Raw genomic sequence first — 14,607 nt, forward strand, 5'->3', positions numbered from 1 at the left:
AGGAAAGCTCATACCTCCCATTTTGACTCTTTACACAGCTATCCAAAGTTTGTTGTAACCTGCAAATGAGGCAGCCACCCTCCTCCCCATAGGTATCAATCTGTAAAAGGTCCCCAGCATCCTAACTTCTTCCCTCTAATACTTCTTCCCTTGCATGCACAACTGTTCCATTCATTCTTATATCTCTGGAAAGAAACAGCAGCATACAAAAAATAAGCTGCCAAAAATTAAAGGGAGAGTGGTTGCTTCTAAAATGTAGCCCCAGTGAATAAAACTTGGTAGGTGGGGATTCAGGTGGGCAGGATGCTGATGGAAACTCAGGGACTGTAGATTTCGGATGCACTGCATCTGTTGAATACCAGCTGTGAGGTAAGACAGGAAGCTATCTGTGCAGACGGTTGCCCCCCCAGATGCATTAGTTCCATACTTGTGCATTCAACTAACTGCAAATCAAAAATACTTACTGAAAAAGTTCCCCAAATCTGCCTCTGTAGTGAACATGTACAGACATGGATTTTTTTTCTCATTATTTCCTCAACATTAGTATAACAACTTATTTATATAGCATTTATATTCAGTCTTATAAGTAATCTAAGGTGATTTAAAGTACTCAAGGAGGTAGATGTAGGATATTTGTAAATACCACACCTTTTTATGCAAGGGACATGCACATCCACAGATTTTTGTCTCTGCGGGGTGTTGGAACCAATTCCCCGTGGATACAGGATAATATATTCCTAGACAGCACTTGCCAATTTTTCCTGTCTAAATCTGAATAATAAATACTTCAGGCTTTTTGTACCATGAAGGATATCTATCTGCTATAATTTGAATCTAGAGTATCCACCCAAAAGACCCATATGTTTAAAGATCTCTTTGTTAACTAGTGATGCAACTGGAATGGTCAGTTGGGTGGCAGGGCCTGGTAGAAGGAAGTTAAGTCATTGGAGCTATGCACGTGAAGGAAATATTTGGGCCATGGCCCTTTCCCCTCTCTCTTTGTATCTCAGCCATCGCGAAGAAAATAGACTTCCACAACTGTGCACTTCTGCCATGATGTGCAGTGCTTCTTCAGGCTCAGAGTGACAAGGCCAAGTGATGATGGGCTGACACCTCTGAAATCATGAGCCAAAATAAATCTTTCCTCTTTATAGTTAATTATTTCAAATATCTTGTCATAGGGACAGAAAGCTAACACATGGTGGCACATTATTCTTAATTTTTGGACATTTTTAGTAATCTTCTTTAAAATGGTAATAATCACTCTGCCCAGCAGGACATTTGGAACTTGGGTAATAGTTTGCTGGCCCCTGCTATAGAGAAAACTCAGCCAGAAGTTGTCCTAAGTGTGGCACTTAAATGTGCACACAAGTAACATATTTGGGACAGTAGATTGCCTGTGCCTAGGTAGTTAGAAAGAGAACCTATGCAGTCTGAGTCTAGCGAGATTTCACAGCATGCAAACATGCATCAGGAGGAAATATACGCACAGCAGGACACCAGAGTCTTATGCAAAACTACTGACCAGTGAGAGAAAATGGCTCACAGGAGCATGTTTCAGGAAGTCAAGAAAATAAATGTTCTTTGTAAAAGAAATACTGAAATGCAGTGACCACTGTATGAATTAAAGAGACATAAAGAACCTATAAATATAACAAAAATTAAAATCTTTAGTACAAGCAGTGGTAGAGAACTGACAGCAGAAATGGCAACATTAACAAAAGTAGAAATAGAATTGCAAAAAAGAAACTAGAAAAGCTCTTTAGTGAAGATAATCTGAGTTCAGCAAACTTCCTATGAAGGGCTAGAAGGCAAACAGCTTTAGGCATTGTAAAAGTGTCTTGCATTTTTTTGTGAAACAATAAAATAAAATTTCACAGTAAGATAAAAGAACAGTAGTTAATATACTGTATATCATTATCTTCAATGTAGTTACTTAGAGTACAAGACGTCAACAAAAAAGTCTTTCTTATAAAAAAGGAACAGAAAATAGTACAAAACTTTCTCTTCCATGAACTAAGAGAAACTAGTAGTATAAATGAAATGAATTAGTATATATGTTAAAATTTTTTGAAACAATGGAATAGGAAATTTGGAGCACCCTCTGAACCTCTCCCCACTTCCTGTTTATCTGTCTTCTATTTTACTCCTCATTTGCATATACATATATACGTATAACGAAGATTCTACCTTGTTTTGTTTTGTGGTATAGGGAATTCAACTGAGGACCTTGCTTATTTGTTTTCTTAACCCTTTAAAAGTGAAAAAATAATTCTTGGCTCTCTTTATGTCAGTCTGTGAGCTATGGTTTTGCAGTCCCTAATGTAGATGAAAAGATTGTATCAGAGGAACAGAGAATGAAGAGCAAAGATGTAATGATTTGGTGCTTCTAAAGTAGAGACTAGATGCACAAAATATTGGTGATTTTCTGTGTGCTAGCAATAATCTGTTAAAAGTAGTTTTCATTTTCATAAGAACAATAAATATAAAATATCCAGGAACAAACTCATCCGGAAATATGTAGTAATTATAAGACTACTGGGAATCACTAAAATAAGGATTTCAGTAGCTAGAGAGATATTTAATAGGATTGGATGGAACTCACTTCTCTTCAGACAATCCAGTTTCAGTCAAAATAAATTTTGATCACATATTTAACTTGCAAAATAAAATTTATAAAGTAATTGTAAGGTTTTCGTGAAAGAATAAATTGATGAATGTAACTGAGACACTTTTGAAAAAGATGAATGGAATAAGCAACAGTTGTTCCACCAAAAACTAAAATAGACTATCAGATTGTAATGGTGGATTTTCACATAAGGAATATGAGCAAACTGACCTTAGAAGGTCTTAGGAATTAAGCCCAAAACATTAAAGATTTCAGTTGATAGAAACCAACCAACATGGAACTAAAGTCAGACAATTTCCACATTTTTTAATCTTAAATTCTAAATGTTTTAAAATTTTAAGATGAATACTGTTATGAAAATATAAGTTTAAGTGAATAAGTTATACAACTTCCAGGTGGTTCCTTGATTACATAAGAAATACAAAATTTTTAGGACAGTAGATAACTAACCAAATTAAAATTTGGGTCAATTATCCACGGTGTGTAAAGTACCCATATAAGTTACATAAATAACAGTGATTCTGCTTCTGTTGATGATATAATTAAAACAAAGGTATATCTAAATAATAAAAGACAAAGTTTTAATATAGCATGTAGCTTTTATCAGGAAATTATTCATTTCTTTCTAAATAATGTAGATGTGGGAAAACACTTATGTCTGAGGGTTTATTTTATTTATATTTTACAAATGGAAAATTAAAAGCAATTAAAATGCCCCAAATCTAGGAGACTCATATAATGTTTTAGGTAATTTTATGTTATTTTAAAATAATGCAGTGAAATATTATGCAGCTTTAAAAGGATGATGTATTTATTTTCCATGACTGCTGTGACAAATTATCACCATACAGATGAATTAAAACAGAAAACTGTTTTCCACTTGTAGAGGTAGAAAGTCTGACATCTGGTATTAGGTGGGCCATTCCCTGCTGGAGGGGGTGCCTTGTAGCTCTCCCTAATCTTGGTAGCTGTAGGAATTCTTGGGTGTCCCTTGGCTTTATTGGTCCATCATTGCCTCTCTACCTCGGTCATCATGTCTTCTTTGTGTGTTGTGTGTGGCCGTCTTATCAGGATCCTCTTCATTGGATTTAGCAACCACTGTCATCTGGTATGACTTATCCTAGCTAATTGTGTTAGCAAGGATCTAGTTTCTAACAAGGTCACATTCTGTTGCTAAAGGTGGATATAAATTTGGGTGAAACACAAGTCAGTCCAGTACAGATGGTTTTTAAAAATGCCTGCAGCTGGGGATTTAGCTCAGTGATATAAGCACCTGCCTGGTGAGTGCGAGGTCATGAGTTCAATCCCCGGTAACCACCTCCCCCCCCCAAAAAAAAAACCCTGCAAATATAAAGAAATGTTTGCAAACTATTATTGAATTTTAAAAAGTGGTTAAGCAGCATTGGTGTCTTTAAATAAACACAGAGCCTAAAGAGCCTAGAAGTGAGAATGAATGTGTATTCAACAAAACATTACAAGTAGTGACCAACAGGTAAAGGCTGGAGTGGTTTGAACTGCTCTGATGAATTTCTCTATTTTCTAAATTTTTGGCACTGAACATGTTTGTTTGTTTGTTTGTTTGTTTGTTACCAGGGATTGTTAGGGCCAACGCCGCAGGGAAAGAGACCCCAAGGACTCAGCTCTTGGTGAGGAAAAGAAAGTTTATTTCCATGCACATGGGGTCCCTCAGGCAAACGTGTGCGGAGGGGCCCCGAGGGGAATTTGTGTAGGGTTTTTAAAGGTACACGCAGGAGGCAAGTAAGTTTACAGAAGCAAATCGCATTGGTTAATTTTGAGCGGCGCAGGACCTGGCTAATGCTGATTTGAGGGTCTGGGGCTGAGTAACCATGGAGACCGAGGGTCTTGGGTTGACCTTAGAGTGCCAGGTGCTCCCTGGTCCTGTTTATACAGTACATTCTTTTGCTTATCTCTATCTTTACAGAGAACAGAACATCTAGTGGTTAATGACTAGCAGAGACATTCCTTTTGGCCCTGCTCTGACTATCTCCTGGGAAAGGTTTAGGGAGTGAAGCATTCTTTACTGCTCTGTTCTGATAGCTCTGGGAAGTTAGGGAGTCAACCCTTTCATTCCCCGCTCTGGGGAGTTAGGGAGTTAACCCTTTTATTCCCCGCTCTGGGGAGTTAGAGAGTTAACCCTTTCATTCCCCGCTCTGGGGAGTTAGGAAGTTAACCCTTTCATTCCCCGCTCTGGGGAGGGGGTTGTAGCAGGGGGGTCGACTCTCACATTCCCCCCTTTTATTTCTCCAATGACTTTTAATCCTAAAGGTCCTGTATAGGTAAGGGGTCATATTGTTGACGTAGCACCATAACTTTTACCTGAGAGATCTGGGCCCTCACAAATTGGGTTACTCGGTTAATGAGGCAAGGGGCTATAGCCATGACTATAATGAATCCGGCCAGGGGTCCCAGTAAAGGGAGAACATAGGGCAGGATTGATTCCCAGAAGGAAAACATTTTGGCTTCATTTGAAGGGGGCTCTCGAGATTTGATTTTCTCTCTCAACTTTTCCATTGCGTCCTTTACAATCCCAGTATGATCGGTGTAGAAACAACATTCTTCTCTAAGTGCGGCGCAGAGACCGCCTTCTTTTAAAAATAGTAGATCTAAGCCTCTCCTGTTCTGTAACACTACTTTAGATAGAGACGAGAGAGATTGTTGTAACGCAGTTATAGAAGTTTCTAAGGCCTGTAAATCTTGGTTTACTACTGCAAGAAGTTGTTGGCGAGATTGATGCCCAGTAATGAGGGCTGCTGTGCCAGTTCCTATTCCCCCCGCCACACCTATCCCCAATAGGACTGCTAGGGTCAGGGAGACAGGTTCTCGTTTATATCGACCTCTCATGAGGGAGAGCATGTTAGCGGGGAGATATTTAATGCGTGGCATAAGGTCTATAAGGATGCAGGAGCTATCCCCTGCCAGGAGTACGTTTGTGGAGACACAAGGGGTGAGCCCTGTAGTACATAACCAGAATGTCCCAGTAGGAGGGATGAGGTATTGGTTCCTGGGGAAGGAGCGGGTATGTGTGAGGCAACGATGGCGTAGGTTTGTAGGCCAATTATCAAGTGTCCCTATACAGGTTCCTCGGCTAGCGAGGTCAGGTAAAGGTAGGGTGTGGAACACATGATCCCAGTCGCACTGATCGGGATTAGGAGTCAGCGTATAGGAGTCATTTAGAGCAGTCCCCTCATAATATGGAGGGTTAGCATTTAGACATAACCAACAAGCTTGGGCTAGGTCTGGATGGGTAAGATTGAGGGCTTTATGAGCCCCAAGTATAAGACTGAGGAGGGAGTTCACGGTTGGGGGGACGAGTCCCGACTCAGGGGGATTAGTTAAATACCCGGAGGGGATGCGAGGTGAGACTATGGGCTCTTGGCTTTGGGTAGTCACAGGCATGGGGGATGAGGCCCCCTAGCTGTTGTTGGAGCAGGTGTGGACAGCAGTGGCTCTGTCTTTAGTTCCTTTTTAATTAAAATGAGCCCTCCTGTGTCTGGTCCACTCATGTAGTATCTAAATCCCCAGATTCTTCCTGTCGTCCAAGATTGGTCCTCGGGGGTGAGGACCCGGTCCTCCGTCATAGGAGCGGAGGCTCCTCTTTGACAGTGGCAAAGGGCCTTGATGTTGGCCTCCCCTGTTGCTGACAAGCTAAGGTGACGGTCCTTTATTGAGGGGTCCATGCTGTGGCCATCATCTCACATCCCCAGCAGGCACAATAGTATTCGCCTGGGGAATGGCAATAACTCCTTCCTTCCACAGACGCGGGACATAGATATATTTCCGGGGGTGGTCAACGTTAGGGTCAAGAGGGACAATATCACAGGAATAGAAACTAAAGGTGGGATGGCCTGAACCTGTCCACTTATCGACCTCTTTTGGGCTGTCCCATCTGCTTAATGTCCAGACCCAAGGGCGGTGGGGGTTCGCTATTGTAGGGGTGACTAACATTAACATGAGTAATCCCATTATAGCCCAGGGGGTTACAACCTGGGGTTTTTGTTGGGTCATCTCGCAATAATACACAAGGGGAGTGTACAGAAACAGCATTAAAGAGTCTTTCGGCCCAGCTTAAGTTTTAAGGGGTTATCAGACCGCTTGAGTTCCCAGGAGCCGTCCTCTGGCGCTGAAGCAGGCTTTAGATGTGACGCGTGTACCCAAGAGGCGACTCCGTCAACCTTTACCGCTGTAGGAGTAGTCAACAGGACCTGGTATGGTCCTTTCCAGCGAGGCTGTAGAGTCTCTTGTTGGTGGCGCCGGACGAACACAAAGTCTCCCACCTGGTACGGATGTGGCGCGGGGAACTCACTGGGAGCATAGGCCGAGGCTAGCTGCGTCCACACGTCCCTCTGTAGATTGTCAAGGGCGATGAGCCTGTCAGACAGGGAGGTTGGCAACAAGGCAGCATGCTCAGTTAGGGGAGTGAGATCTCGAATGGGGGGTGGAGTGCCAAAAAGGATTTCGAAGGGAGTAAGGTTAGGGGGTTTGGTAGACGGGGTGTTTCGCGCGCGAAAAAGGGCATACGGCAGGAGCATCGTCCAATCTTTTAAGCCAGTCTCATGAGCCAATTTAGTGAGGGTCTCCTTAATAGTTCTATTCATTCTTTCTACCTGCCCTGAACTTTGGGGTCTATAAGCACAATGTAATTTCCAATCAATCCCCAATATGTTGGCCAGTCCCTGACTTACCTTAGCCACAAACGCCGGTCCATTATCAGACCCTATTACCTTTGGCAATCCGAACCGGGGAAATATTTCTTCCATCAATTTTTTAGTTACCATGGCAGCAGTTTCCTTTTTGGTAGGAAAAGCCTCAGTCCATCCAGAAAAGGTGTCTACAAAAACTAGCAGATATTTTAGTCCACATCGGGCAGGCTTAACTTCTGTAAAGTCCACTTCCCAGTATTGTCCAGGTCTGGTGCCGCGTAGCCTTTTGCCGGGGGCCAACTTGGCAGGGTAGGCATTGGTCAATTGACATGCCTCACAATTAGCCACCACCCGATTGGCGACCTGACGTATGGCAGTGGGGGATACCCCTGGGAAGTCTTGGCGTTGGGCCAGTAGGCTTAGCTTTTTAGCTCCCAAATGAGTGAGCTGGTGGGCCTGTTGTATGTAAGCAGTCAAATCAGGTGTTTCAGGGGTTTGGTTAATCTGAGCTTTCTCCTTTTGAGGAGAATCTTTGACATCAGTCACCAACATCTGTGAGTCTCCCATGGCTGCAGATTTTGCTGCCTGATCGGCCAGGTTGTTTCCCCTTGTGACGGGATCAGTCCCTTTCTGGTGACTGTTACAGTGTATTATCGCCACCTTCTGGGGCAACATAACTGCAGCGAGCAACTGGAGGATTTCCTGTTTGTGTTTTATTTCTTTTCCTGCGGAGGTCAGAAGCCCCCGCTGGCGGTATATGGCCCCGTGGATGTGGGCCGTTGCAAAAGCATATCGGCTATCCGTGTAAATGTTCGCTCGCTTTCCTTTAGCGAGCTCCAGAGCCTTAGTCAAAGCAATCAGTTCGGCCTTTTGGGCCGAGGACCCGTCCTCTAGTCTGGCTGTCCATATAACATTGGAATAATCAGTCACAGCCGCCCCCGCATACCGCTTACCTTGAATCAAAAAGCTACTCCCGTCAGTGAAGTAGGTCACCTCTGCATTGGGTAAGGGGCAATCCAATAAGTCCGGTCGTACTCCGGCCTCTTCTGCCAAGACGTCCTGGCAGGTATGGAGGACGGGTTCCGAAGCTTCTTCCGGCAGCAGAGTCGCTGGGTTGAGAGTCACCGGGGGTCCAAAAGTTATCTTGTCCTTGTTGAGCAAGAGGCTCTGATAATGAGTAACTCTGGCATTTGAGAGCCACCTGTCTGGAGGCTGGCGGATGATGCTTTCTAGCGTGTGCGGGGCAATGATTGTTATTTTCTGTCCCAAAGTCAATTTGTCAGCGTCTTTAATGAGCAAGGCAGCTGCTGCGATGGCCTTTAGGCAGGGTGGCCACCCGCTTGCCACAGTGTCCAATCTTTTTGAGAGGTAAGCCACCGGACGCCTCCATGGCCCAAAGGCCTGGGTCAGCACTCCTCTCGCTATTCCTTTTTTTTCTTCCATGAAGAGAGTAAAGGGCTTATCCACATTAGGAAGAGCCAGGGCCGGAGCGGACAGGAGAGCCCGCTTGATGGCATCAAAGGCCTGCTGGTGATCTTTTTTCCAGATAAAGGGAGATCCCCCCTTCAGTAACGGATATAGGGGAGCTGCCAAAGTTGCGAATCCGGGGATCCATAACCGGCAAAACCCCGCAGTGCCCAGGAACTCTCGTAATTGTTTTTGACTCTTTGGAGGGGGAATCTGGACCACAGTCTGTTTTCTGGCCTCAGTGAGCCACCTTTTTCCCCCTTTTAAGGAGTAGCCCAGAAAAATTACCTCTTGCTTACAAATTTGAGCCTTTTTTGCTGATGCCCTATACCCCAGGATAGCCAACTCACGTAAAAGGTCCTGAGTTCCGCTTGTGCAGTCACCCTCAGAGTCCGCAGCCAGCAGCAAGTCATCTACATATTGAAGAAGGGTGAGGCTTGGGTGTTGAGCCCGAAAGGGGGCTAAATCCTTATGTAGGGCTTCATCAAAGATGGTTGGGCTGTTTTTGAAGCCCTGTGGGAGGCGCGTCCAGGTTAGTTGTCCGGCGGACCCAGTCTCAGGGTCCGTCCATTCAAATGCAAATAAGGGCTGGCTATCTTTGTGTAAAGGCAAACAGAAAAAGGCATCCTTTAAATCCAGAACAGTATACCAAGTTCTTGACGGATTTAACTCGCTGAGGAGATTATAGGGATTGGGTACGGTGGGGTGAATGTCTTCTACCCTGCTATTGACCTCCCTTAGGTCCTGTACCGGTCTGTAGTCATTCGTCCCGGGCTTTTTGACCGGGAGTAACGGAGTATTCCATGCAGACCGACAAGGAGTTAATACCCCTTGGTCTAAAACTCTCTGTATGTGCACCTTAATCCCTAGGTGAGCTTCTCTATTAATGGGATATTGCTTGACCCGGATAGGGGAGGCAGTGGTTTTTAAAGTAACCACTACAGGCGGTTGCTGGCTTGCCAGCCCAAGTCCAGCCGTCTCGGCCCAGGATTCTTTAAAATCAGTTAGCCAGGCTGGGGCGATAGGCTGGGGATCCTGGTGGTCGTAGAGCCTATATTCATCTTCCAGTTTTAGAGATAACACCGTAACCATAGGTTGCCCAACCTTTGGGTTACGGAATGTTACTTGAGGTCCTTGGGGCTCAAAGGAAATCTTTGCCCCCAGTTTGGTTAATAAGTCCCGTCCCAGGAGGGGAGCAGGACATTCGGGAATAACCAGAAAGGAGTGTTTTACTTTTCCCTTGCCTAAGTCAACTGTGCGCTCAGTGGTCCACGAGCGATATTTGCTCCCGTTAGCCCCTTGAACTAATGATTTCTTAGTTGAAAGGGCCCCTAAGGGGGCTTGTAAGGCCGAATAAACAGCTCCCGTATCGACCTCGAATTCCACGGGAGTCCCCTCCACTTTAAATATTACCCTGAGCTCGGGGAGGGGATCCGAGCCCCGAAGTCCCTAGTCTTCTTCATCTAGGGCGAGCATGGGGGCTCGGGATCGCTGTGAGGACTGCCTTTCTCGTTCTTCTTTGGCCCGTTTCTTTTTTAACTTTTCACAGTCTTTGATCAGGTGTCCTTTTTCCTTACAATATGCACATTGGTCAGGGTCTAATGGAGGGCGAGTGGGCTTTCCCTTTCCTGGCTCAGGTTTTCCCTGAATAACTGTGGCCAACATCTTAGTTAATTCCTTGTTTCGTCTTTTGTCCCTAGCTAATTCTTTCTCTTCCTCTGTCTCCCGCTTATAGTAGACTTTTTCAGCTTCCTTAACAAGATCCCTCAGAGTCAGGTCTTGGAGACCATCTAGCCTTTGGAGCTTACGTCTTATATCAGGGGCCGATTGTCCTATAAAGGCCATAGCTATCGAGCCTTGTCGGCCTTCCTCCTCAGGGTTAAAAGGCGTATATCGCCGGTAAGCTTCCATCAGGCGTTCTAGAAAAACTGAGGGAGTCTCAGCAGGTCCTTGGGTAACTTCTCTTACCTTGGCCAGATTAGTGGGGCGCCTTGCGGCCGCCCGGAAACCTACCATTAGAGTCTGGCGATAGATAGAAAGATGCTGCCTACCAGCAGGTGAGTTGGGGTCCCAGTTGGGGCGCTTTAAGGGGAAGAAGTCATCGATCCGGTCTGGTCTCTGGGTGGGTCTGCCATCCTCTCCGGGAACAGCTTTCCAGGCTTCCAGGAGGATGCGGTCTCTTTCCTCGGTGGTGAACAGGACCCCTAGGAGCTGTTGACAGTCGTCCCATGTGGGTTGGTGGGAGAACATAACAGAATCCATTAGACCTGTTAGCTTAGAAGGATCATCAGAAAAAGGAGGGTTATTGTTTTTCCAGTTATAGAGATCTGAGGTAGAAAAAGGCCAGTACTGTAAAGCGGGCATCTGCCCTCCATCTGTCCCATCGTCTATCATGGGCCCATAGGGACGGAGAGGGAGGGTAACGACTGGATCCTCAGGCCGTAGCTTGCTCCGAGTGTTCTGGGCTGGGCCCGTGGGCCCCGGAGGAGTGGGCTCGGGGCAAGCCATCGCAGGGAGTGGGGGATATAGAGGGGACGTGGGTATCGGAGGAGGAGAGGAATTTAGCTCAGGTGAAGAGGGGGCTGACGGAGAAGCAGCACTCGATTCGGACGAGGAGGCTGGAGGAGAGAGTGGGTACGGAGGAGGTTGAGTCAGCTGGGAAGGGGGAGGCTGGTCATAGTCGAGTAAGGGTAGATCAGGCTGAGACTCGGGCAGGACCGGAGCCGAAGTGGGAGGTCCTTTCAGAGCTAAAAGCTTTGGTACAGATGAGTCAGAAGGGGGAAGAAAGGATTTTACCCATAATGGGGGTTCCTCCCTGAGGTCCTGCCATACCAGGATGTAAGCGACCTGATCAGGGTGCCCCCTTTGTCCGGGGCGGAAGATGACGTCCTTAACTGCTAGAATGAGGGGCAGATGAAAAGTCCCCTCTGGTGGCCATCCCACAGAGAAAGTAGGCCACTCAGTCGAGCAGAAATCCTGCCACTTACTCTTCTTGACCTGCAAGGAGAGATCGTGAGCCCTCTTCCGCACCTCCGACCAATGGTCGAGGGTGAGGGACAATGGGGATGAGGTCGACTGTCCCATGATGTTCTATTGTCACAGGGCGGTTAACGCAAGCGCGGTACAACAAATAACCAAGCACAGCACCCACGACACACAAAACAATCAGGCCGGCCACCTCATTCACATGCATACGCATCAGTTTCACTCCAAATGAGACACCTTACAGGGTGTCTCCAGATTGGCCCGGGCGGACCACAGACTGGGAATCGAAATCCCCCAGATGAGTCACCTCAAAGGGTGTCTCCAAATTGGCCCAGACGGACCACAGATTGGGAATCGAAATTCCCCAAATCGATAGGGAGGCCCTATCGCAGACGGTGAACCACGGAAACCGTGTGGGGCGTCCCCCAGTCACCAGGGAACAGAGTACGAAACAGATAACAAAAATTGCCCCTAGATCGGAGCCGTATGGCTCGGGGCGTAAACACCGGTGGTATGAAAAGCGACCAGTCGTACTCACCCGTAGAGCCGTTGGGGTCACCTCCCGTGAGACGTGCTAATCTCGCTGGGGCCTCCACGATGTTAGGGCCAACGCCGCAGGGAAAGAGACCCCAAGGACTCAGCTCTTGGTGAGGAAAAGAAAGTTTATTTCCATGCGCATGGGGTCCCTCAGGCAAACGTGTGCGGAGGGGCCCCGAGGGGAATTTGTGTAGGGTTTTTAAAGGTACACGCAGGAGGCAAGTAAGTTTACAGAAGCAAATCGCATTGGTTAATTTTGAGCGGCGCAGGACCTGGCTAATGCTGATTTGAGGGTCTGGGGCTGAGTAACCATGGAGACCGAGGGTCTTGGGTTGACCTTAGAGTGCCAGGTGCTCCCTGGTCCTGTTTATACAGTACATTCTTTTGCTTATCTCTATCTTTACAGAGAACAGAACATCTAGTGGTTAATGACTAGCAGAGACATTCCTTTTGGCCCTGCTCTGACTATCTCCTGGGAAAGGTTTAGGGAGTGAAGCATTCTTTACTGCTCTGTTCTGATAGCTCTGGGAAGTTAGGGAGTCAACCCTTTCATTCCCCGCTCTGGGGAGTTAGGGAGTTAACCCTTTTATTCCCCGCTCTGGGGAGTTAGAGAGTTAACCCTTTCATTCCCCGCTCTGGGGAGTTAGGGAGTTAACCCTTTCATTCCCCGCTCTGGGGAGGGGGTTGTAGCAGGGGGGTCGACTCTCACAGGATCACACTCACAACCTCACACTTGCCAGGCAGGCACTTGCCCCTGAACACGTTTCTTTGATAAAGGAAAGATAATAATGAATACTTCCTGCCTTTTTTAAACTAATGTCTTCATAATCTAGGATTCCAAGCTGTTGTTTTAAAAATGAATTAGTATTTTTGACTACATAGCTTTTTTCTAATTGGATAAAAATATTTTATTAGAGTCTTCAAAGTTCAAGATAGATTTTTCAGTGTGTCATGTAAAACAAACAATACTTTAAAGCTAAGTACAGCTTTTCTTTTTTTTTTTTTTTTTTTTTTTTTTTTTTTTTTTTTTTTTTTTTTTTTTTGGTGCCAGAAATCAAACTCGTGACCTCATGCTTGCTAGGCAGGTGCTATACCACTGCGCTATAGCCCAGCCATAAGTACTATTTTAGAATACAAGACTTTTTAAATTTTCCAAATTACAGGTAATTTGAGAAGGATAGGTTTGAAATGTTTTCAGTGCTTATTGTCCTTTGTGCTTTAACATTTTATCCTGAGAGGGTCTGGGGTTGTAGTTCATTCATAACACATAAGCACAGCCATAGGTTCAATCCTTAGTCACAAAATTAAATAAGTAAATACAAGCCAAGAACTAACAATAGTTGCTAACTGTGTATAGCAGATTCGTGATTTCATCCAGGCACAATTGTTTCTAAGTGACAACTGTTAAAAACCTGTAGCTCCTTGTCTCTAGGACACTGGTGAGGTATTTGAAATGAACAGTTGCTGTGTTATTTGTTGTCATTTTCCTAGACAAGGAGTTGTTCCTCCAGGTCTTACAGAAAATGAATTATGGCGAGCGAAGTACATCTACGATTCTGCCTTTCATCCTGACACTGGTGAAAAGATGATTCTGATAGGAAGGATGTCAGCTCAGGTCCCAATGAACATGACCATCACAGGCTGCATGATGACATTTTATAGGTAAGTGCGGGTGTGTGACAACAGCTTATTCACTCAGCTTTACAGAAGCGTGAAGAATATGTGTAATTTATAATTTTATTGAAATGAATGTCACTTCCTAAGTGTGTGGGTTATGAGTATGTTAACAAGCTTTAACCATTCCACAATACAAAGACATCATATTGTGCCCAGAAATATAGTCAATAAAATTAACTTTTTAAAACAAAATAGAGGTATTGTAGTTGGATACAGTGGTGCACACCTATAGACACAGCTATTTTTGGGAGACTGAGGCAAGAGTATCCCTTGAGCCCACGAGTTCAAGACCAGCCTGTGCAGCATAGTGAGACCCTGTTCCCCCGCAAAAAGAAAAAAAAATAGTGTGGCTTTGGGAAAAATAAAGAAATATTATAAATGTCACTTCATTTTCAGTCCCACTTTGTGTAAATGTTGCTACTCTGTTAAGCACCAGGCCTAGATTGAGGCCTCTAAATAAATATTTTATTCAGAGATCTATTTTACCTTTGCTCTCTGCTGAATAACATCTTCTGTATTGTTCAAAAGAAAGATGTCTTTCCCTGTGTCTTATACCCAAAAGCAAATAAGATACAAGAAGTGGAACCTTAAACTGGTCATGCTGGTACACACCTGTAATCCCAGCACTCGAGAGACTGAAACAGGAGGATC

General features: G+C 45.1%; 1 protein-coding gene across 3 annotated transcripts in view; it reads left to right on the forward strand.

Annotated features, from left to right (window-relative positions):
- The window catches only part of Sfxn1 (sideroflexin 1), a 57,203-nt gene that overhangs the window by 21,965 nt on the left and 20,631 nt on the right, over nucleotides 1–14,607 (forward strand). For 2 of the 3 annotated variants that reach the window (XM_013156200.3, XM_003473224.5), the window contains exon 3: nucleotides 13,771–13,941. In XM_013156200.3, the coding sequence (XP_013011654.1) occupies nucleotides 13,771–13,941 (171 nt within the window). The remainder of the gene's footprint in view (nucleotides 1–13,770; nucleotides 13,942–14,607) is intronic. The other variant, XM_063230806.1, reaches the window with a different exon arrangement.

Source organism: Cavia porcellus, unplaced genomic scaffold (assembly GCF_034190915.1).
Source record: "Cavia porcellus strain 051 isolate PalLab524CR breed Dunkin Hartley unplaced genomic scaffold, mCavPor4.1 scaffold_19, whole genome shotgun sequence".
In the NCBI taxonomy this organism is placed as follows: Eukaryota; Metazoa; Chordata; class Mammalia; order Rodentia; family Caviidae; genus Cavia; species Cavia porcellus.